At 40.0% G+C, this 23,674-nt stretch overlaps 2 protein-coding genes across 3 annotated transcripts in view; both read right to left on the reverse strand.

Moving 5' to 3' along the window:
* SNX1 (sorting nexin 1) overlaps positions 1–23,674 on the reverse strand; it is a 587,700-nt gene that overhangs the window by 558,903 nt on the left and 5,123 nt on the right. The gene's annotated exons all lie outside the window — the stretch shown is intronic.
* USP3 (ubiquitin specific peptidase 3) overlaps positions 1–23,674 on the reverse strand; it is a 96,263-nt gene that overhangs the window by 29,690 nt on the left and 42,899 nt on the right. For both annotated transcript variants that reach the window (XM_052646184.1, XM_052646185.1), the window contains exons 4-9: positions 19,100–19,183; positions 15,780–15,861; positions 14,741–14,823; positions 13,413–13,526; positions 10,771–10,884; positions 3,164–3,310 (exon numbers count right to left, since the gene is read on the reverse strand). In XM_052646184.1, the coding sequence (XP_052502144.1) occupies positions 3,164–3,310; positions 10,771–10,884; positions 13,413–13,526; positions 14,741–14,823; positions 15,780–15,861; positions 19,100–19,183 (624 nt within the window). The remainder of the gene's footprint in view (positions 1–3,163; positions 3,311–10,770; positions 10,885–13,412; positions 13,527–14,740; positions 14,824–15,779; positions 15,862–19,099; positions 19,184–23,674) is intronic.

The following is a 23,674-nucleotide window of genomic DNA, read 5'->3' on the forward strand; positions in this document are numbered from 1 at the left end:
AGATTTTGGTATAGATATATACCAAATAAAAGGTTTAAGCCACTGGCCTTCCTCTGACCCCTCTCCCAACCCCACTACTTTCTATAATACAAAAGTTACTAACACTGAACATTTGCCATTACTAACAGATCACATACATACTTGTACTCAGAGCAAGAGGACCCCTTTTCCCTCAAATATACCCCTCAGGAACAGGAAACCCCGTATATTAGACCCTTTGCAAGATTTCTCATCATATGGGGATCTCTCTAAATTACGTTACTTTGAACAACAACCTTTATCAAAGATAGTTTAAGATTTTTTTTAGATGTTCACATTTGGGGAAAATGAGGTAAATACATTTAACATATACTTAAGTCATCACTGGTAGAGATATGATTTCACAATTAAACACTTAAACAATATAATTCCCTTGTAGAGACGAAAAATGTGTACAGCACTGTAAGAACAGTAAGACACCAACTGTCCTAACGTTACTTAACCTGTGTGTGCCTCAGCTTCATCAAATGTGAAACAGGAATAAATCCATCTACCTTAGAAGCCTGGTGATGAGGAAACGAGAATATACGTACAATGCTTTTTAGACAAGTGCTTACCAGAAAGAAAGCCCTCTGAGTAAGCATGTTTGATCTGAATAATCAGGGCTGCACCCGCCTTCTGCTTGTCTTCTCTTCCCCAAGTACATCTTGGATGTGCACCTCACTCTGTGACAGGTGTGCGGCGTGCCACGGTTTGGAGAGCAACAGCTGACAAGGTGCATATCAGTCACAGTATGATTAGCAAGCACTTATGTACTTAGGTGCCAGGCTCCATTCTAAATACTTTCCATGTGCTAAACTAATCCTCACAACAACTCTGAGGTAGAGAAGATTATCCCCATTTTACAGACAAGGAAGCTGAGTTTCAGAGGTTAAGTAACTTGGCCCGAGTTCACACAGCTGGCTTGACCTGAGCACCTTCTCTGAACATTATGCTCCTTCTCTTAACAATACTGTATTGATGGGTATATACTTTGGTAAAAAATATTTAAAATCCCAAATGGCTCCAGGTTTCACTGCAACCACAGGAACCCACATAAAACTGTCAACAGAACAAATAAAGATAAATCAGAATATAAATGAAATTAAATTATTACGGTACTGAGGTTATTTTACTGTGTACTTTCATTAACAGCACTACAGGGAACACAAATGTGAACTTTTGGGCATTTATGCAGTTATCTGAGCCAGTATATTGCTCTTTTTTACTAACAGTAATTTGAGGTGGTTTCTGTCACTTGCAATCAATAGTATTCCTAACACACTGAACCATACTTTGAGTTGCTCCAAATGAAACCTATTGCAATGATGAGACAGAAAAAAGCTACCCAAGCAAACCTATTATTTTAAAAGTTCTGCTTCCTTTTCTTTGAAAGGGCTTCCTTCTGTACTGGTAAAAGAAATACACTGCAGCTTTTTAAGCTGTTCATAAGATACATGACTTTAGCATTACCAAGGATATACCCCCAAAAGAATATACTGAAAATAAAGGGTTTATGACTGATCCTTTCATACTGATATTCACATACTCTGCTGCCCTTAATTAACATGGAAACTGCTTTATTAAAAAGCAGTACATTTAAACTCAACATACTTCTTCCTTCACAATTTCTTCCTCTGAAAAAAAGATACTAATCAAGTCTTGGCTATTTTAAAACGAGATTCACAAATTATTTCAAAATCACTATTCTACTTATTATAACCGCACACCAATAAAAGTGTAAATATTAGAAAAGTGTAAATATTAGAAAAGTATAAATATTACTTGGACAGGCTGTTATGCTGAGAGGGTCCTTTATACTTGCACTAACGATTTTCTATACATTAAAAAGAACCCACCTGCTATTCATTTCTACCATCCTCACCCCCACCTTCAGTAGGGTTTGATGTATTTATATGAATAAATACAAATATAGGAGACCATTTTTGTTGATTTTCTTTTTTGTAGTTTTACCAAGTCTCATCCTTAGATCCTGAAATGCATCCTCCAGTGAATTTAAGGAAATATAAAGAAGCCTGAGTTTTTAATATCTGAGAAGGGAACAGCTACCCACTCCAGTATTCTAGCCTGGAGAATTCCATGGACTGTACAGTCCAGAGGGTCACAAAGAGTCAGGCATGACTGAGCAGCTTTCACTTTTATGTTCCTAACTCACTGCTGCTGCTAAGTCACTTCAGTCGTGTCTGACTCTGTGTGACCCCATAGACAGCAGCCCACCAGGCTCCACTGTCCCTGGGATTCTCCAGGCAAGAACACTAGAATGGGTTGCCATTTCCTTCTCCTAGTGAAATTTAAAATCTACTATTATTTAAAATATCATTAAAAGATATGGATTAATACTGAAAACTCAGGAGTTACTAAAAGAACAACCTGTGACTATCACAAAATGTGATACCCCTCACTTCACAAGGACTCGCCTTCTTAAGAGTCCAGCTCAGTATCCTCTGTGTATGAGTATATCATCACATAAAATACAAAACAGAATTTGTTATTTAATACTATGTTTGAATTGATGCTAGCAGCAGGGACATTTCTACCAGATCACAGTTCCTTCCCCCTCTATACTTGTTTCTAACTTGAACATAGCTACTAGGACCTTGAGGACCAAACATTTTAAGAAGTATGGCCATTCATATTAATTGCCCTTCTCTGACACAATCAGATTAACTATGAGACTACCAATTTATGAACTGCCAGGCAGTAATACTACAGCAACCCTATATATTATTTTCTTCCGTTCTTTGGGAAATTCATCTTATAAAGTCCCTTTCCTGCACAGATAAAAAGTTTTTCCCAAAATTTGAACACAAGGAGACAAATAACCAAAATCCAAGCTGAAATAAAAGTCGATTATGTCTCCTTTAGCAAAAATAAACATTCTGATCTCAATGTATATTTGGGAGTATTAGTACTTGGAAAAGCAACCCAAAAGGTTCTTTTGTTCATATTGAGAGGCAAAAAAAACCCCAAATTCAGAAAAGTTATCAGTGCCTCAGTGTGATTAAAGAACAGGTTAAAAAAATTATTTTTGGAAAAGTTAAGTCCAAATGAAGCTGTAGGAAAATACATATTCAAAATATTTTAAGCCTTCATGATTAGTGAACAAACAGAAATGAAATCTTACATGCAACATTTGTTACTTGCAGACAGAGTAGAATTCTCTTGCAGAATTGACGAGCGGGAAATACCGTTGAAACCACCCTGGAGTTCCAAGTGCAGGTGGTCTAGCAGGTAGCGCATGAACTCATGGGCATCCTGCTGCTGATAACCCCTTGAAGCAAACAGACACAGTCACTGAGCGGCTCTGCCTCCCCGGCCAGACACGCTGGAGGGTGAAGTGATGGGAGGGCCGCAACGCTGCGCTCAGAACACACGGAGGCTCCCTCATCCCTCATCCTCACTTCCTTCTTGTCTTACACATAAAATTACCTTCAAGACAGAATTCCACTTCTTAAATATAAGTTTGGAAACACGGACTAGTAGCGCTAATTGGACTTAGTGATCTCAACTGACCTCACCTAAGGGGAACACTGAGAGGCAAAAAGGGGGTTGTGTGACCTGCCTGAAGTCCTACAGCAGGAGAGTAACAGAGATGGGACCAAACCCTGTCTCCTGGATGGACTGTGAAGCTCCTCATTTCCCACACAGCCTCTCTAGGAGACGCTCACATGTTAAAACTTCACATCATACCTGCACCGGAAAACTAGGTCTGAAGTTTTATTAAAGTTTGTTTTAAGAAATAAAATCTTCAGATTAAAAGATACTAATTTTGAAACACTGGCTGAAAGGAAGAAAAATTTTATCTAAAGAGCTAAAGATGTCTAACATTCTATGTTTACATCCTAATCTCTGATTCAAAGGACATTTTTTTTTAAACAAAATTTTCAAAATGCATTGACACATATACAATTATACTCTAGCCTAAAACTTGAATATGTATAGCCACATATTCTGGGGTTATTTCTTATACTCTATTCAGTCAGGAAATTCTATGGGATTCTTATGCTAATACATATCAATGACAAGTACAGAGTAATGAAATCTGACAAAATTAAGCTGGTACAGCTAGAAGGGTTAGAGGTTTATGTAGACAAGTCAGCAGTGACGTCTAAAGTACATTTATAAAATTATGGATAGGAAAGACTTCTGCCTACATTTTTTACCAGCATGGAAGGTTCTCTTTAATCTCTGCCCTAAGTGACAAGTTTTCTGGCCTGGTCTGGAGTCAAAATTTTCATCACCCTTCTAGGCAGTGGTTCCACAAACAAAATTTCTTTTAACCAGATTTTCCCCCTTTTCCTAAAATTTCTCCTGGAAATAAATTATGGAAATGATCTGCCTACTCAATGGAATTTACATTGAAAGTCAGTATGTCACTGTAACTTTTTCTAAACTATTTAGTAACTAAATAGTAATACATATGTTGTTCCAGTATTTAAGACTCATGAATAAAATGTTAAACTTAAGTTAAAAGTAAAACTATTCAAAGTTGGTAGTTCCTTTATATATATCTAAGGAGATGCTTTAAACCCTTCCAATATACATCTTTTTCATGACTCAAAGATAAGATCAGTATCTCAGGTTATATCTGAAATTCTATCCTATATAAAAAAGTTTTATTCTCTGACCAAAATAACCTAATATCTAATCATAATTTTGTAAAATGGATCATTAAAACCTTTATCTTGCAGTTATGTCAATTTGCATTTTCATCAAACACATATCCATCCCTTAAAATAACCTGCCTAGTGTACATTAATGACCATTTCCAACCACACCATGATTCTCTTTCCTTATATCAAAATACACTATTTTCTACTGTTTCTTTTACCATTAGAAATACATTTGGTGATCTATATGAGATCATGGAACACTCATTGTTTCATAAAGGTAAATTATAGGCATCTGTTACAATTTGTGATCTTTACCCAGAGAAGGAAAAGTCTGTGTTTCTTCTAGGACTTTTTTTTTTTTCATTCTGACTTAAGAGACATTTACAATTCCATTTCTAAACATTTAAACAAAGCCTCTCATTGACTTATCTGAAGAATGGCAGCACCAGTTTCACCACTGTTCCTTCTCCTCACTTGTTTGTGACCTCACATAAAGATTACCTCTTTCTCTTTAATGTCTGTAGGAAATCTGTATCATAAAGACAAATCATCTTAGAGAGCACACTGCAAACATAAAAAGCCTAGACGATCATAAGGCCTCCATTCTGAATGAGAGGTGCTGCTGAGGCACAACACACAGGAACATAGAGCAACTGTCTCTTCACAGAGTTAGGGCACGGGGCGACAAGCCATATGTATTCAGATCTTAGGGCAAAGAAAGGTGCCAATGAAGAAAACGTTACTCTGTGCCTGTTTAAGTGAAAAGCAGGTATTCCAAATGAAACAGACACCACATAATACAGGCACACACACGCACCCGTGCAAGGCTCCACATGCACAGCTGTGATACAGGCCTATGCACTACTGGCCGTCCACTGCTAGGTAAGGACCTCTGCACTACGTGTGAAATGGCGAAGACCAGCGCGGGACAGGATAGGCCGCTACAGAACCAAATTTTATCACTCTAAAACAAGCTTCTTCTGAAATGTCTAGGACACATGAGAGCTTTAGGTTCTGTTCATATTTAAAATAAACTACAATTTTGCCCAAATTTTCTGCAAAACCAAAAGCAGTTACAATTAGCTATTCCTACCCAGTGTAAGGCATCAATCAAGGCTGAGTTTCTTCGAGACAAAAATACTAAAAAAATAATGTTTTTGTTTATAAATACACAAAAAACCCATACAACAGATAAATTCCTAATTCGAATTCATACAGGTGTACCTCATTTTACTGCACTTTGCTTCACTGTGCTTTGCAGGTACTGTGGTTTTTACAAGTCAAAGGTCTGTGGCAAGTCTGTTGGGGCCATTTTCCAACATTTGTTCACTCTGTGTCTCCAGCACATTTTGGTAATTCCTGTACCACTTTAAATCTTTCTGTTATTATTTTTGCATTTGTCAATGTGATCAATGGTCCATGATCTTTGATGTTACTCTGGTCATTGTTTTAGGGTGCCACAACCATGTAAGGCAGCAAACTTAGTAAATGTCGTGTGTTCTGACTGCTCCACCGACAGGCTGGTCCTGTCTTTCTCCCTCCCTCCGGCCTCTCTATTCCCTGAGACAGGATGATATTCAAATTAGGCCAAATAACAACCCTTAATGGCCTCTTAAGTGTTTAACTGACAGGAAGAGTCGCAAGTCTCTCATTTTAAATCAAAAGCTAAAAGGATTAAGCTTAGTAAGGAAGATATGTCAAAAGCCAGGAGAGGCCAAAAGCCAGGCCTCTTGCACCAAACAGTTAGACAGGTTGTGAAAGCAAAGGAAAAGTTCTTGAAGGAACTTAAAAGTGCTGCCCCAGTGAAGACACCATTAATTTAAAAAGTGAGATCCTATTGCCAATATGGAGAAAGTTTTATCAGTCTGGACAGAAGATCAAACCAGCCACAACATTTCCTTCAGCCAAAGCCTAATTTAGAGCAAAGCCTTAATAACTCTCCTCCATTCCAGAAAGGCTGAGAGAGGTGAGGAAGCTGCAGGAGAAAAGCCTGAAGCTAGCAGAGGTTGGTAAGCGAGGTTTCAAGAAAGAATCCGTCTCCCTAACATAAATGTGCAAGGTGAAGTGGCAACTGCTGATTGGAACCTGCAGCAAGATACCCAGATCTTGCTAAGATCAATAATGAAGGTGGCTACACTAACCAACAGATTTTCAGTGTTGACAAAACAGCTTTATATTGGAAGAAGATGTCATCTCGGACTTTCACGGCTAGAGAGGAGAAGTCAAGGTCCGGCTTCAGAGGACAGAGTGACTCTCTTGCTCGGGGCTAATGCAGCTGGAGTCTTGAAGTTGAAGCCAGTGCTCATTTACCGCTCTGCAAATCCTAAGGCCATTAAGAATAATGCTCCATCTACTCTGCCTGTGCTTTATAAATGGAGCCACAAAGCCTGGATATGGCACATCTGTTTACACCATTGTTTACTGAATATTTTAAGCCCACTGTTGACACCTACTGCCCAGAAAAGATTTCTTTCAAAATATTACTGCTCAAGGACCACACACCTGTGAGGTGTTGCCCATGAGCTCTGATGGAGACATACAATGAGATGAAAGTTGTTTTCAAGGGATCGAACTCTCTGGATATTGACATCTGTTAACCAAGGAAAATGGGCTTTCTAAACTATAAAAAAATTTTACTTTGGGATTATAACTACAATAAAAACATAATTCAAGACTCACTTCATTTCCACTTTGGCATGTTATAAGAACATTACCCTGTACACATAATAGGTAGTGGTGGTTTAGTCACTAAGTCATGTTCGACTCTTTTGTCACCCCATAGACTGCAGCCCGCCAAGCTTCTCTGTCCATGGGATTTTCCAGGTAAGCATCCTGGAGCGGGTTGTCATTTCCTCCTCCAGGGGATCTTCCCGACCGAGGGATCCAACCCAGGTCTCCTGCACTGCAGGAGGATTCTTTACCAACGGAGCCACCAGGGAAGCCCTATACACATGACAGGAGTAACAGTTATAAGAAGAAAACCCTACTTCACAGCCTTACCCCAGGGTATTGGGCAGTGACCCTGCACTATGACTTTATCCATGACACAATCTCAAGACCTAGGTCTAACCAAGAGAAAATGATTCTTTGAGAAACCCACTCCAGTAGTCTTGCCTGAAAAATCCCATGGACAGAGGAGCCTGGTGGGCTACAATCCTTGAGGTCACAGAGAGTAAGACACGACTTGGTGACTGAGCAACAACATGAAACTGGGGAACAATCTGAATTATTACAGAAAAAGAGAAAGCCCTGCTGAGAACACAGAGACATCTTACTCTGCTCAGTCGCTCAGTCATTAGCGAGCTCTAAGAGGCCATGTTTTATAGGAATCAGTCCAGCAACGCCATCCAAATTTCTCAACATGGTCAGCTTTTCCAGTTCTTGTCTTTCATTGGTAGGAATAACAGAATGTGTAAAATTAAGTAGCTAAAAACTGACTCATGCTCACAGCTAGAATAAATAAACTGGTAGAGGTAATGGGCAGATTTAGATGAAAAGCAGAATTAAATGAAGGGGGAACTGAGTCACCATGCAGTCCAAGCAGAAGAGTTGAGACAGCTGGTGGGCCTCACGTGGGCATGCGGACAAGCTACTACAAGTTTACTGTGAACACATCTATCACTGACCAGCGCCATAAAGACCGGGGTTCTCATTCTAGTCCTAACCCTACTAGATGTACAACACTGAACTGCTCTCTTCTGTCGAAGCTTCATCGTCTTTAAAATGAAGCTAACACTTCCTGTGGATAATAACTGCAGCCATGAAATTAGACGACCCTTGCTCTCTGGAAAGAAAGCTATGACAAACCTAGACAGAGTATTAAAAAGCAAAGATATCACTTTGCTGACAAAGGTCCAAATACTCAAAGCTATGATTTTTCCAGTAGTCATGGATGGATGTGAGAGTCAGCCCATAAGGAAGGCTGAGTGCTAAAGAATTGATGCTTTTGAACTGTGGTGTTGGAGAAGACTCTTGAGAGTCCTTTGAACAACAAGAAGATCAAACCAGTAATTCTTAAAGGAAATCAACCCTGAGTACTCAATGGAAGGACTAATGCTGAAGCTTCAACACTTTGGCCACCTGATACGAACAGCCAACTTACTGGAAAAAGACTCAGATGCTGGGAGAGATTGAAGGCAAAAAGGAGAGGAGAGTGGCAAAGGATGAGATGGTTGGATAGCTGACTGAATCATGGCTAGTCCATTGAATCAAGTCCATTACCGATTCAATGGACACGAACTTGGGCAAAGTTCATGGGAGATAGCGAAGGGCAGGGAGGCCTGGCTGTAGTCTATGGGGATGCAGAGTTGGACATGACTTAGCTACTGAACAACAGCAATGCTTCCTACGGGAATTCTGTTGTTTCTTAATGAAGATCGGATATAAAATACCCAAAGTGCTTGGCACATAACAGATATTCAACAAATGGAAGCACTTTTTATCTGGTAACAAAACACAAGGATTAAATCCCTATCAAGAGTCTAACTAGGTCAGTTCAGTCGCTCAGTCGTGTCTGACTCTTTGCAACCCCATAGACTGCAGCATGCCAGGTTTCCCTGTCCATCACCAACTCCCAGAGCTTACTCAAACTCATGTCCATTGAGTCGGTGATGCCATCCAACCATCTCACCCTCTGTCGTCCCCTTCTCCTCCTGCTTTCAATCTTTCCCATCATCAGGGTTTTTTCCAATGAGTCAGTTCTTCACATCAGGTGGCCAAAGTATTGGAGCTTCGGCTTCAGCATCAGTCCTTCAATGAACTCGGGACTTATTTCCTTTAGGATGGACTGGTTGGATCTCCTTGCAGTCCAAGGGGCTCCTGAGTCTTCTTCAACAGCACAGTTCAAAGGCATCAGTTTTTCAGTGCTCAGCTTTCTTTACGGTCCAACTCTCACATCCATACATGACTACTGGAAAAACCATAGCTTTGAGTAGACAGACTTTTGTTGGCAAAGTAATGTCTCTGCTTTTTAATATGCTATCTAGGTTAGTCATAGCTTTTCTTCCAACAAGCATCTTTTAATTTCATGGCTGCAGTCACTACCTGCAGTGATTTTGGAGCCCAAGAAAATAAAATTGTCTAACTAGGTGATTGATAGAAATTTCTACCAGTGATTAGCAATAACTTAACAATCATTTCTACCTTTCCTATTTAGAGTCAGATAATTCTAAAATTCTTACAAGATATTCCTTCCTGAGAGGAGATTTAAATAACATGAAATATAAAAGAAATATCCTTCAAAACAAAGACCAGGGTTAGCAATAGTCAATTACATCTGATCCTCAAGGCCACACTCTTCAGGAAGGCAACAAGTTACAGTCCTATTACCCTTCAGATACTTCTCCACACTACCCATAGATCTGAACCACTCTGAGACAATCAAGCAAGATATACTGCTAAGGTTTACTACACCATGCTGGCTTTAAAAAAGGAGAGGAGCATATACTAGATGCCAGAATCATGACTAGTAAGAACCATGATTTCTTTTTTACCAGAAAGATAAAATCAGCAGAAGGTGGCAAAGGCTGTTGTCAAACACCCGCAGTGCTTCAAATCTGCTGCTCGCTACAGGGCTGACGAGCCTAGGAGAAGAGGGGCTTTTCTGACAGCAGGGCGCCTCCCTCTCAAGCGAGACTAGATAAACAACATGGAAAACTCAGTGACTCTGCAGCCATGTAAGGAGGTGATCTGTTCATTTGTTACTGTCTGAAAAATGAATCTTATGGACTTAACTGCAGTCTGGAATACAGTACCATGGTTTTCTACTGATTACATCTGGATTTTTTTTTAGCTGAAATAAGACAGTATATGATGACAATTACTGTTTATAAGATTTTAAAAGAATCAAGGAAATTTTGTCCAGTATGTTTTTCTAGAGCACATAAGTTATTTATAAGGTCTTTGTTTTTATAACAACAAAATGCCCTGCTTTTTGTTAAAGACATTTCTAAGGTCTATTATTTAAACACATTGTCTAGTAGGATATATCCAACTTATTTTCTCCTTAGAAAACAAAACAGTCTTCATTATTGAGAATACCACTTGTTGGAAACTGTTTCAGGAACAGTGTAAGGACTAATATTCATGTTTTAAATATCCATCATTAAATATTACTTACCTAAAATTGGGCATAATCTTCCAAACAACATAAAATAAGGACTCTGGGCTAAATGCAGTCTGGCTACCTTGCCATAAAGCACAGAGTGTCTTCCTAAACTCTTCCACCAGAGACCTGGAAGAGAGGAAGGGATGATGAGACCCCGCGGCATTCGCGAGAGGCTAGTGTTTCAGTACACAATGCCAAACTGTCTAAAATTCACAAATATGAAAACAAAACATTTGGTCTCTTCTGAACTAAATCTGACAGTTAAGTAACAGCAGCATCTCAAAAACCCATACAAAAAGCGGTAATTACTTGACAAAACTAGTTTTTTAATTATATGGTGAACTCCTGAGTATGCCATCATACTTGTAAAATAAAGCAATGGATAAGTTACAAACCAAATTACTTACTGATGCATATTTTAAAGTATGTAAAACAGGTAACAGAATCTCTTGTCCACCTCCTGGCTCTCTCCTTCTTACCCCTCACTAGGAGCACTTCTCAGACTTGTTTAGGACTATCTGCTCATCTCTGCCGCAGAGAGTTATTCTGATCTCAGAGCTTCAAAACCCACCTCTGTCCTAGTGACTCTCAAATCCAAATCTGAAATCCACATTTTTCACACGACTGCTTTTATCCAGGTGTCTCCAGGTCCCAGCAGGAACTTCCTACTGGGCATCCTCTGTCTCTTCTCACCCATCATGTCCTAAACCTGCTCCCTGCACTCTCCCTACGGCTGCCCGGGCTCCACTCACTCCCCCCACAGGAATACAACTTCCACTTTTTTCTTGGCACATGAGTTCATGGAATAAAAAATTCTGAGTGTGTCCATTTCCGACAAATCCCCTTAAAGAGAAAGAGTGGTCCTGCTTCACTCCTTCTTTCTGCCTTCCAGCTAGAGTGAGGTTGAACGGTGGTTCCCCAGCAGCACTGTGGACAATATAGATGAGAGCCCAGGGATGGTGGACAGGGCGTCAGGTGAGCCCGGTGAGTCCGAGAAACGGAGCTAGGTGGGCAAGCTCCAACTTTTACAGAAGAAAATAAACCAGGGGTGCTTAAGTCTCCATTAGTTTCGGGTCTCTATGCACAAAGGTAACTTTAAACACCTCCTCAACTGCAATGACTATGTGTCAATACAGCTACCATCCTCATAGAAACCTGGTTGATGCCACAGAGAATCTCGCCACCTTCTTTCTCAACCCCTGTTATCCAACAGGTTCCTGAGATAAAGATTATGTTTTTTACTTCCTAGTACCTAAATCCTCATCCTATGTTTGAGGAACTCCATCTTAAGAGTCTTCTGAGAGTCAAAGGCTGCCTCCCGCTATGGAAGCTGAAAACACTAAATACTTGCTTCTCAACCCTCGCCCCACTCCCTCCTTGCAGCCAGGATTCAGGTACATGGCTTTGGTATGCCTATTTGAAGCAGGAATTAGAAAAGAAGCTATGACAGTGCCAAGTCATTTCAGGTGGCAGCGAGCATCTTCAGGAGCGTGGGGGCAGTTTGCGGGGAGATGGGAGAGCAATCACAGCAGCTTCCACCTAGCACCAACTCCAGCAGTGCTGGCAGTGGGAAAGCTTAGGCAGGGCATGGACAGTTGGTCCTAATAAGAACACCTTTATGGATGACTGGACTCTAGACCTTATTTCCCACCCATCTGGTAATGGTAAGTTCACCAAAGACCTTCAACAAATTCCTTTTCTGCATAAAACGGCCAGAGGCAGTTTCTGTAATTTGTAACTAAACCCTAAATCACACTAATGCATCCAGTACTACTAATTCTTCCCTTTCGTGCACGTGTATTTTTTCCTCTTCATTTCACTGCTATTCCCTCTAACCAGTTACTATAAAGTGTGAAGCCTCCTTGAACGCAGGCATGTGCTGGCTCATCCTGCACGCTGCTGCCAAAGCAGACTCTTACAACTGCACTCCTCGCGGCGTCATGCCCTCCCTGCGCCAACGCCTGGCTTCAGTGCGTACTCCTCCCTGCAACCATTCTAACACAGTCTACGCTATTCTCCCTCAGCCAGGCAGAGGAGCAGTGTCAGACCGTTAAGTACTAGACTACGTGTGGCTTTTCAGAATGCGTGGGGATGGGGTGTGCGGGAGCAGGGATGGGCAGACAGGGAAAACATTACATTGTTATAGCCTCATTTCAGTAATGTTAAGATGCCTCTTACAGCCATGATAAAATGATACAACTTCTGAACCCCAACAGAACATGGTTTGAATTTGAATACATATTGTTTTGGTTCTCAATAATCACTTGTCACTTCCTCCTCCCACATCAACTAACAACTGACTGTATTGCCTGCCCCACAATGAATTTGATAACTGCAAATTAATTATTCAAGACAGGTTTACCTAACCCTATCACACAAATTAATTCACAAAGACTAATGACATTCATGCTGCTCATTCACAGACATCAATTTTAGAATGCCCCAATCCACAGACTCCACAAGCAGAGTGCTGAATTTATCCTGCCTGCTAGGTAAACAGAAGTAAATGAATTTCGACAGTTATTAAGATCGCCAGCTACATACTGAAACACAGCTGTTAAGAGCTTCCTTTTAAATGTACGTGCCTATTTACTCACATAACACAATGGAAAGCACCAGTAAGAGTATCTGTTTGCACATATTCTGAGACTCACACGTTGCTGTCCCCCTGGCTCCTGGTGTGGTACGTTCGCCGTCCTGCTGTCTTCCCATTCCGTAATTCCACGGCAGGCAGTTCTTTGAAATAACAGCAAAACTGCTCAATGTTACTATTTTAAAAGAAAGGAAAGAAAATTATTTTTTAAAGGTCCTAGGACCTGTAAACAAAGTACTATGAGACCCACATATGGATTTTGAAAATGTGATCTGTCAATTTCTCATTAAAGTGGTATTCAATGCAATCTCTTACATCATGTTTTCTTAAGATTCCTCTTTTGTTCCCAGAAAACAATACAAGTAAATGACTTTGCAGAAATAAAGAAAGACCTTACAGCAAACTCTCTGCTCCCCAAATCCTCAATCCCCCTTCCCATTCAGAGATTATCACCATTGCTTTCTTTTCAGGGTGTTTGGTTCCAAGTGTTCAATAATTTCTTCCAGCAGAAGCAAACTATGAGAGCAACCATATTGTTTGAATACACTATACAGAGTAACAAGGAGAATTCAGTAGCAACTAGAATTTCTTCTTACAGAAAGAAAAGCTGAGAGCCAGCCCCTTTAAGGAGAGAGCACATGTGGCTTCTGGCCCTGGGAAGATAATTTATTCTGGTCTTTGACACCACATTAGAATCTGAAAGTGCACAACTTTCTAAATAATCTCTTCTAGATAACTTAGGTCAGCCTTGTTGCCTGTTTTATTTTTCACTGCTCATCCTACACGTTGAGGATTCTCTAAACATCTGATCTAATGACCATACTTAAGACTCAACTAATGACTGAACTGAGTTCTCTGAACAAGTTCCTTACAGCCCAGGGGTCTGCGAACTATGGCCCGCAGGACAAATCTGGCCCCGGGCCAGTGAGCGTTTCCATTTTTAAAGTGAGTTTTGTATTTTTAAAGAGTTGTTTAAAAGGGAGGGAAGTATTGAAGGGAGGAGGAAAATATGTGAGAGGGCCTGGATGTGGCATGCAAAGATTAAAAATATTTATTTAATCTGGCCTTTTTCAGAAGTTTGCTGGCCCGCGGTCAAGCCTATTTAAGAAGTGACAGGAACTAAATAATAACTGCTAACAGTTATTTACTGCCAAGCACTGCTCTAAGCACTTATGTAAATTATACACTATCTTCCCAGCTACTCCGTGAGGCAGACTATTATCTCCATTTCACTGATGAGAAAACCAAGGCACAGGGAACTGAGGTAACTTGCCCCGAGTTACCAGGCTAGAGTCAGGGCCAGAGACAGAACCTGAACGTGCAGCCCCTGCTCTTTACCATTCCACCAGAAACTGACTTTAGATAGTTGAGGTCTGACTGTGACTTTACCTGAGCGACTGCAGGATGGCGTTCATGAAACACGTGTTCCCCAAATTCCGAAGGCCCGTGGCGCAAACGGCAGTGGTGCTGCCCTGTAAGATAGAATGGGAGGCTCCTTCAGTGATGCCGAGAAGGCCAGCTGCTTCAGACACCAAAGGGCAAAGGCCTGTATTTGAAACTCTAGCATCAGGCCAGGTTGGAATCAATCCTTTTCAGTCCAATGAATATTTCAAATTCTCTTTCTACTCTCTGTATAAGTATCTGGACATTTTTAGAAGGCTGTTTCTGATCCTAGGACTGTTCTAAATGGAAACTTAATAGGAAATCAGCTTTAGTAAGTACTATGGAGTACATGATGTAAAAACCAGGAAGGTCCTTAAAAGAAATAAGTTTAAGACTTCATGCCTTTATTATTGTTTTTATTTAGTCACTAAGTCGTGTCTGACTCTTTTGTGAACCCATGGACTGTAGCCTGCCAGGCTCCTCTATCCATGGGATTCTCCAGGCAAGAATATTGGAGTGGGTTGCCATTTCCTTCTTCAGGGAATGTTCCTGACCCAGGAATCAAACCTGAATGTCCTGTACTAACAGGTGGATTCTTTACCACTGAGCCACTTGGGAAGCCCTAACACCTTCGTGAGACTACTAAAGCTACTATAAAGTGGAAAAAATATAACTAACGAACAAACTTACCATAACTTCAGACCCACAGAATCTGCAGTAGGGACCTTTACCAGAAGGAAGCAAGGATCTCTGAGACCCTATGCAAAAGGGTAACAAGGTACACAAGGAGGCCTTAAGAACAAACGCTCGCTAAGGTACTGGAGCGTGGTGGTAATGCTCACGGAGGGCAGGCACTGACAGACTCGCCGGGGTGTTTAGTCACATCCAGAGTCGTTAGTACCAGTGGCAAACACTTGGTAAAATATCCCAAATACAAGACATACGTTTATAAAAGTTCATAAGGGGGTAACATTAATGTTAAGAGTTGTAATCAGTGACTAGACCTCAACCAATTCTTGTAGTTGAATAAATTTTAATTACTTACATTTACTTTTAGTAACTTGCTGTTCAGTGATGAGTTTTCCAAAAGTTTTCTTTTCCTATGTCTGTCAGCTGTGAAAGCTGAGCTATTAAAACACAAACAGACAGACAATCAAAAAGACATTCCTACACACACACCACCCAGCAGGACAGACAGCAAAGGTGGCCGTGCTAAGCTTTGAAGGCACAGCCCTGGCTGACTGAGTAGCCAGGCCAGGGAGGGACCCATGAGGCCGCTGTGGCCCACCAGGACTTCAAGTACTAAGGAGTTCCACTTCCCCTGGACATCCCCACTGCTCTCCAGCAGGGTGGGACTAGAATCTGCCACCTCCGGGCACTTCCCAGAGAAGCTGGCCAGGTAGATGTGGTCTCTGAGACGGTCCCTCTCCTCCACCACTCTGTCTACAAACGAGAGAATACACACACCACATAAAAAAGGGAAACCCTGGTCTGACATGATTATTCTGACATTTAACATCAACTCTCAAATACTCTCTTTCTTAATTTTGGTAAAGGTATCCTCTTTTGTTTGTATGTTGTAACAGATGATCACATAATCTGAGACTGTGGAATGATAAATACATTAGATAATACATTTACCAACTCCTTTGATTCAGCTATGCTACGAAGCATGTTGTAAAACAGATCCTAAACAGCACATAAATTCTGAATTAAAATTATTTAAATTTTTCACAATGAAAGACAGACCTTGTTTGAAATTTATCAGAAAGTAATTCCTATCTTCAAAGGGTCACTTTAAAATGATGTATCAGGGAACTAACCCAAAGGAAGTAAAAGTTACTATTATTAAACAACACAGACTTTTAAGTCTACCAACCCTTTTCCATCTTCCAAAATTATCAGGTTAATCCAAAGAAAATATGTGACTGTTTTTCTTTCCATAATTTCCACATGAACTGCCTTGAGAGCAGCAGATCTAGTGACAGTCAGCTGCTTCCAAATCTAAAAATATTCTTAGGAAAAATGTCTTCAGAACTGTATGGGCCTCTCATACACTGATGACAAGGTAAGAACTGACCAACCCCATATCGAGCATGAAAGGGAAAGTGCCTTGAAAGTGAAAGTCGCTCAGTCATGTCAGACTCTCTGCGACCCCGAGGACTATACAGTCTGTGGAATTCTCTGGCCAGAATACTGCAGTGGGTGGCCTTTCCCTTCTCCAGGGGATCTTCCCAGCCCAGGGATCAAACCCAGGTCTCCCAGGTCGCAGGCGGATTCTTCACCAGCTGAGCCATAAGGGAAGCCCATACGTAATATAATGTCAAGTTATTCCTTCACAAATTCTGTGAGGAAAGAAGCTGAGTCACAAGCACGGTGACAATGCCTAATAGCTAATTTTTATTCAACCTATACAAATAAAGCCTTTAGCTTTCTAAAATATGTTATTAAATTTTACCATTGGTGATTCTCAAAATGGCAGAATCCTTTAGACCCATGCTATTTAACAAGGTAGCCGCTCACTACATGTGGCTAGTAAATTTAAATTAATTCAACTTAAATAAAACATAGAATCCGGTTCCTCGTCATGCTGGCTCATTTTCAAGCGCTCCTCAGGCACACACGGCCAGTGGCTACACAGGGTGATTATACAAGGTTTCTGGTGCACAGTGCTGCTCTAGAGACAGGCTGGACAGTTGACAGTAAGACTCAGATGCAGTCATGGATCTTCCATTGTATCTTCCAGCACAGATTCAAGGCTATGTTTGAGAAACATCAAAATACACTTAGATAATGTTTCTCAACACAGAAGAAGGGTTGCAAGGTACATTTTTCAGTGGGGCCAAGGAGAAGTGAAGACAAGGCAGTCTGTAACACCTTTTACCTAATGAAGTGGTCACTGGAAATAAAAGATTGGAAAGCTGCTTATATAAAAGCATGCAGGTTCTTCAAAGTCCTGTTCACCCTCTGACTTAGTTCTGATGAATCTGTCATTGAGATGATAGTCTTTTCTGAAGAGAAAACTCTAGGTGGCAGGGAGAAATAATTTGGTGGCTATCTCCTTCTATAACAAAGAATCAGGTTACCAAGATCTTTACAATGACATCATCACACCAGAGAGTGATATTACAAAACCTACTGCAGGAATCTCCTACTTCACAGTTAATTGTGACAATTTCAGACCAAACTCAACAGTCTAGATCTGCGTGTCTATAGCTGTGTCTCCTAGACAGGGCTCCTGCTGCTCTGTTCAGATTAAGAGAAGGGAGGAAGTACTTTGAAAAAGTGAGGCACCCCAACAGGACAAGCCAAAACGTACTTAAATCCAAAGTGTTCTAATTAGTTTAGATTTTAAGGAAATCATTTCCTCCCTTTCAGCTTATAATCTATATTTAGTCAGAAACATGCAGAGAGACTCTGGTTAACCAAAGCTAGACAGTGTTTAACTTAGAGAACTCAGGTCATTCTCTATCACCACACAATTTAAAAAAACCCTACTGGCTTTACATGTAAGTTTGCTAAGGGACTCCCACTTCTAGCATGTTCTCACAATGCCATTTATACATCAACTGTCAAAATAAATTAGATGGCACCTGATGATGGGGAGATTTACACAGGTTTCACCTGAGTCAGCAATCATTCCAGGACCATGCTTCCATCCACTGCAGCGCCAAAGACACTGCCACTGGGGTTTCTGTTTACTGCTTGGATTTTGGGTCCAGTGAATTGTATATGACTAACCTATTTGGCTTCAGCAAGGAAAAAAAAAAACTATTCACAGTAGTTTAATTTCTTTATGATGACAAAGCATTTCACAGCTTCCTATACTTTCAAGTGATAAATACTGGTCCTAACAAAAAAAAAAAAAAAAAAGAAACTAGGATCTTCTGCTATCACATAGATGCAAAGTAAACAATAATATAATTAAACCTATTTTCACTTAAAATTTATTCATAAATTTCAGAGTTCTAAGAAGACCCCATTAATACATTTGATAAGGATTTTCTAATATTTCAGGTAACCCTATAATGATTTTGGATCATTTTCTGCCCTTCCTTTGTACTAGCAAAACTCCTCTTGCAAAAAAACTGAGGAACTTATAAGATGGTGGGTAGTAACTAAAAAACAGGCTCTGGAGCCCCTGGATACAGTTTATGACAAATACTAAATGAAATAAATGCTGAGTTATGATCACTGACAATTTTCATAGACCTAACTCCAAAGTTTATTTTGCTCACATTTCAATCACACTAAAAACACTGAGTGTGATGAGGTTATGGAACTCATCAACAAAACCCCGCTCAGAAAGTCTGGAAGGCCCTTCAAGCCCTTTCCACCCCTTCCTTCCCAAGGCCTATTACTTACTTCTCCAAGTTCTGCAAGTGTTCTCTGACTTTCTGTACCAGTCCCAGCTTGGTGTCATTAACGACAAAATCATCACAGCGATAACTGCAAGGAAAATATTAATCAGTGTGTGTAAAGAGCTTGAGGAAACCACAGTAATGAAATCACTAAAACCATGCTGCCAAGATGGTCACGTGGCTCTGCAGGCAGTTACAGTCAGCGGTGAGTTCAAAGAGGACGTAGAATCCACACTGGAATGTTTCTAAGGAGCCTTTTTAAGAAGCCACGTAGGCAGTGAACACTAGTTTCTTTTCACATTTTTATTCAAAAGCTCTTCAATTCCTCTTTGAAAATGAAATAGGCTGCGACATGTGTTATATTCCTTTTAGGGGTGCATAATACATGGAAAACGAAATACAAAGCACCAATTCTATTCATGTAGCATGAAGCCTAAAGCTTTAATGTGATCCCTCCCAACTCAAATTAATGGCGAGAAGAGATGTAAGAAAAAAGCAGGAAAACGATAATTAACCTGTAGGGATATTTGAATAAAAAAGTAAAAGCTATACATCTTACATGCCAGCCAAGCTCCTCTGTCCATGAAATTTTTCAGGCAAGAATACTGAAGTGGGTTGCCATTCCCTTCTCTAGGGGATCTTCCTGACCGAGGGACAGAACCTGGGTCTCCTACATTGCAGCCAGATTCTTTACCGTTTGAGCCACCAGGGAAGCCCCTTTTACACATAATTTAAATAAACTAAACTGAGAAGAATGAATCTTTTCATTCTGCAATGTTAGAAAACAAAAGTATAAAACAGCGGCTACGTCTTGCAGGAAACAAACGCTTTGGTGAAAGATGTTTAAGATGTTCTTTAGAACTGATATTGTATGTGTGTGTGTTTAGCAAGTCAATAAGCAAATAATATAAGGAATCACACATCATAAACTCTAACCTGTACATTAGCATTCTATTTTTTTTCCTGGAATATGGCCAATTTTAACTGAAACAACTTCCAAGCTAGTACCAAAATATTCTTTTGAACTGAAGCTTTGTACAAAACCACTGATTAAAACTACCAAAGAATAATGACAATAACAATGCCATTCTTCTGAGCAAAATTTTGAATGCCTAGCAATTAGTAAAAATTAGGTCAAATCTAGCACAATCCAAAAACTATTTCTTACATACCTGAAACCAGGCTATTCAAAAATTGTAAAGAGAATGGGTGAAAGTAATTTGTTTAAAAAAAGATTACACAAAAAACATAGCTTGTGTCTCTTAGTCACAATTTACACATGTAATTATTTAACAAGCCCCTCCCCCAAAATCTGACTATCTAATACTGCCAATCAAGAGTCTCTAATATTCTCCAAGCTCCCATGGTCAATCCTTAACATTTCTACTAATAGCAAAAGCTACCATTCACATCCCAGACTGTTTCTCTTTGATCGAAGCCATCAGCAATGGGAAGAAAATAATTCTTTATTGGTTTTATAACAAATACATAAAGCAATTAAATCTGTGCTTCTTCTCAGCATAAATGTTAAGAGGGTAAGGTCTACTCTATAAACCTGGGATTAGGGCGCTTGGTTCCTCTGTGAATCCCAGGCACGCACTAGAGCATGAAACTGTATTGTTACCCTAATGCCTGCTTACATTCTCATTTTAGACTGGCATAAACATGTACATGCACTTTGGCTAAAAGAATTACCCAGTGTTCAAAACAAAAACAGCTCCAACGCTACTGTTCATCTGGGGAATGAAGTCTAATAGCAAATTTAGATGGCCTTTCACATATTTACATGCTGCTAGTCTATCTAATTGAAAAGTGAACCCCTTAACTTTCACACACACACACACACACACACACACACAAATGGTTGCTTTGTTTAAAGAAACAAATTGCTTTAAATTATATGAAATAACTTTTTTCATATTAAAGTACTTCTTTTTGGTGGTAACATGAATTCAGCCTTTAGCATTTGTTAAAGGAACATTTTCATATATCAAAACAGACTTATGTATGGCCTTGCTCCATTCTGAACTAATCTGCCTTAACTGGGTCTATTTACTTCATCTCTTTGAGTATTCATCACTAAAGTGAGTAAGTGGCTCTAGGCTCTAGAGCTGTGCTATTGTGGCACATCTATTTTTCTGTTACTTTTCTATGCACTAATGAAGCACTGTAAAGTGCTTATTTCAATATTTTATGCAGAAAGCAGAAGTTACAGTGATACCTACATAAACTGTAATTTGTAGTTAAATTGAAATATTTATTTTAATTATAACACAATCAAATTACTTTTTCTGGCTCAAAAACTAAAAATGAAAAAAAAATTTTAACTTCCAAATCAAGGTGCGCCAATGAGGTAGAGTGTAATTTTCCTAAGAATGGCAATTATGATTTAACACAGCAGAGCCAAATTAATAAGCTGAGTATAAAAAAGTCTTAAGATAATAGACAATGTTGAGTCATTTTCAGCAAATGCATAGTAATATAAAAAGAAGCTGCCTCTCTACAGTCAAAATATAATCAATGAACTCTGTCACAATGAATTCAGACTGAAATGTGTAACAAAATGATTTCTCATTGACTTTAGGGATTTGATCTTATAATTCTGGCAAGCTACAAAACAGCCAGAATTCTTGCTCAAGAAAGAAAACCATTTTTAGATGGAGAGATGAAACATTAATTTAGTATTTCAGTTAAGGGAATTATGTTCTAAAATTTGAGAGAAAGATCATAAAGGATATTTTACAAAAAGTGAAAGATCTTCAGTTGATTCACCAAGAACTGATTCAACATTTGAAAACTATAAATACTTTTATTTTTAGCTTTAGATAAGTTTTACAAGAGACAGTGGTCAGTGAATACCTAGGGTATTTTGTCTCAAATGACTTCCAAATTGAAATGTCCTCATCTACTTGCCGGAGAAGGCAACGGCACCCCATTCCAGTACTCTTGCCTGGAAAATCCAGGGACGGAGGAGCCTGGTAGGCTGCAGTCCATGGGGTCGCTAAAAGTCGGACACAACTGAGCGACTTCACTTTCACTTTTCACTTTCATGCACTGGGGAAGGAAATGGCAACCCACTCCAGTGTTCTTGCCTGGAGAATCCCAGGGACAGAGGAGCCTGGTAGGCTGCCGTCTATGGGGTCGCACAGAGTCGGACATGACTGAAGCGACTTAGCAGCTCAGCAGCATGTACTTGCAATTATGGCAAGTTCAGTTCAGTTCAGTTCAGTTCAGTCGCTCAGTCGTGTCCGACTCTTTGCGACCCCATGAATCGCAGCATGCCAGGCCCCTCTGTCCATCACCAACTCCCGGAGTTCACTCAAACTCATATCCATCGAGTCGGTGATGCCATCCAGCCATCTCATCCTCTGTTATCCCCTTCTCCTCCTGCCCTCAATCCCTCCCAGCATCAGAGTCTTTTCCAATGAGTCAACTCTTCACATGAGGTGGCCAAAATATTGGAGTTTCAGCTTTAGCATCAGTCCTTCCAATGAACACCCAGGACTGATCTCCTTTAGAATGGACTGGTTGGATCTCCTTGCAGTCCAAGGTCTTCTCCAACACCACAGTTCAAAAACATCAATTCTTTGATGCTCAGCTTTCTTCACAGTCCAACTCTCACATCCATACATGACCACTGGAAAAACCATAGCCTTGTAGATGGACCTTTGCTGGCAAAGTAATGTCTCTGCTTTTGAATTATGCTATCTAGGTTGGTCATAACTTTCCTTCCAAGGAGTAAGCCTCTTTTAATTTCATGGCTGCAATCACCATCTGCAGTGATTTTGGAGCCCCAAAATATAAAGTCTGACACTGTTTCCACTGTTTCCCCATCTATTTCCCATGAAGGGATGGGACCAGATGCCATCATCTTTGTTTTCTGAATGTTGAGCTTTAAGCCAACTTTTTCACTCTCCTCTTTCACTTTCATCAAGAGGCTTTTTAGTTCCTCTTCATTTTCTGCCATAAGGGTGATGTCATCTGCATATCTGAGGTTATTGATATTTCTCCCAGCAATCTTGATTCTAGCTTGTGCTTCTTCCAGCCCAGCGTTTCTCATGATGTACTCTGCATATAAGTTAAATAAGCAGGGTGACAATATACAGCCTTGATGTACTCCTTTTCCTATTTGGAACCAGTCTGTTTTTCCATGTCCACTTCTAACTGTTGCTTCCTGACCTGCCTTAAAAGCAATCAAACTCATGTTGCAAATGTTTTTTAATCTTTTACATCTGTCACTTTCAGTTAGACTGGAAAAAGCTACTTTCTATCAACACAAACAAGAACCAGTTATGTGGGATCAAAACCCCAGATTTACTGGAATTAATTCCCTTATTTGATCGACTTCATTTGATACTGAAAATATTTGTGCTCTGAAGTGGACTGTATCATGGGTGCAGTTATTAAAATGATGCAGTTTACTAAAGCTATTCAGTATACATGTACAAATGTTCTGACTCATCACCAGTGGAACTGTTACAAGAGACAGAAGATAATGAATTTAATGACTACATGCTCTTTGCCAACATTCACTGCTTGAGTCATGGCAGATTTTACAAAGGTTTACTGTTCTGTTAAC

Source organism: Budorcas taxicolor, chromosome 10 (genome assembly GCF_023091745.1).
Source record: "Budorcas taxicolor isolate Tak-1 chromosome 10, Takin1.1, whole genome shotgun sequence".
NCBI classification, from domain to species: domain Eukaryota; kingdom Metazoa; phylum Chordata; class Mammalia; order Artiodactyla; family Bovidae; genus Budorcas; species Budorcas taxicolor.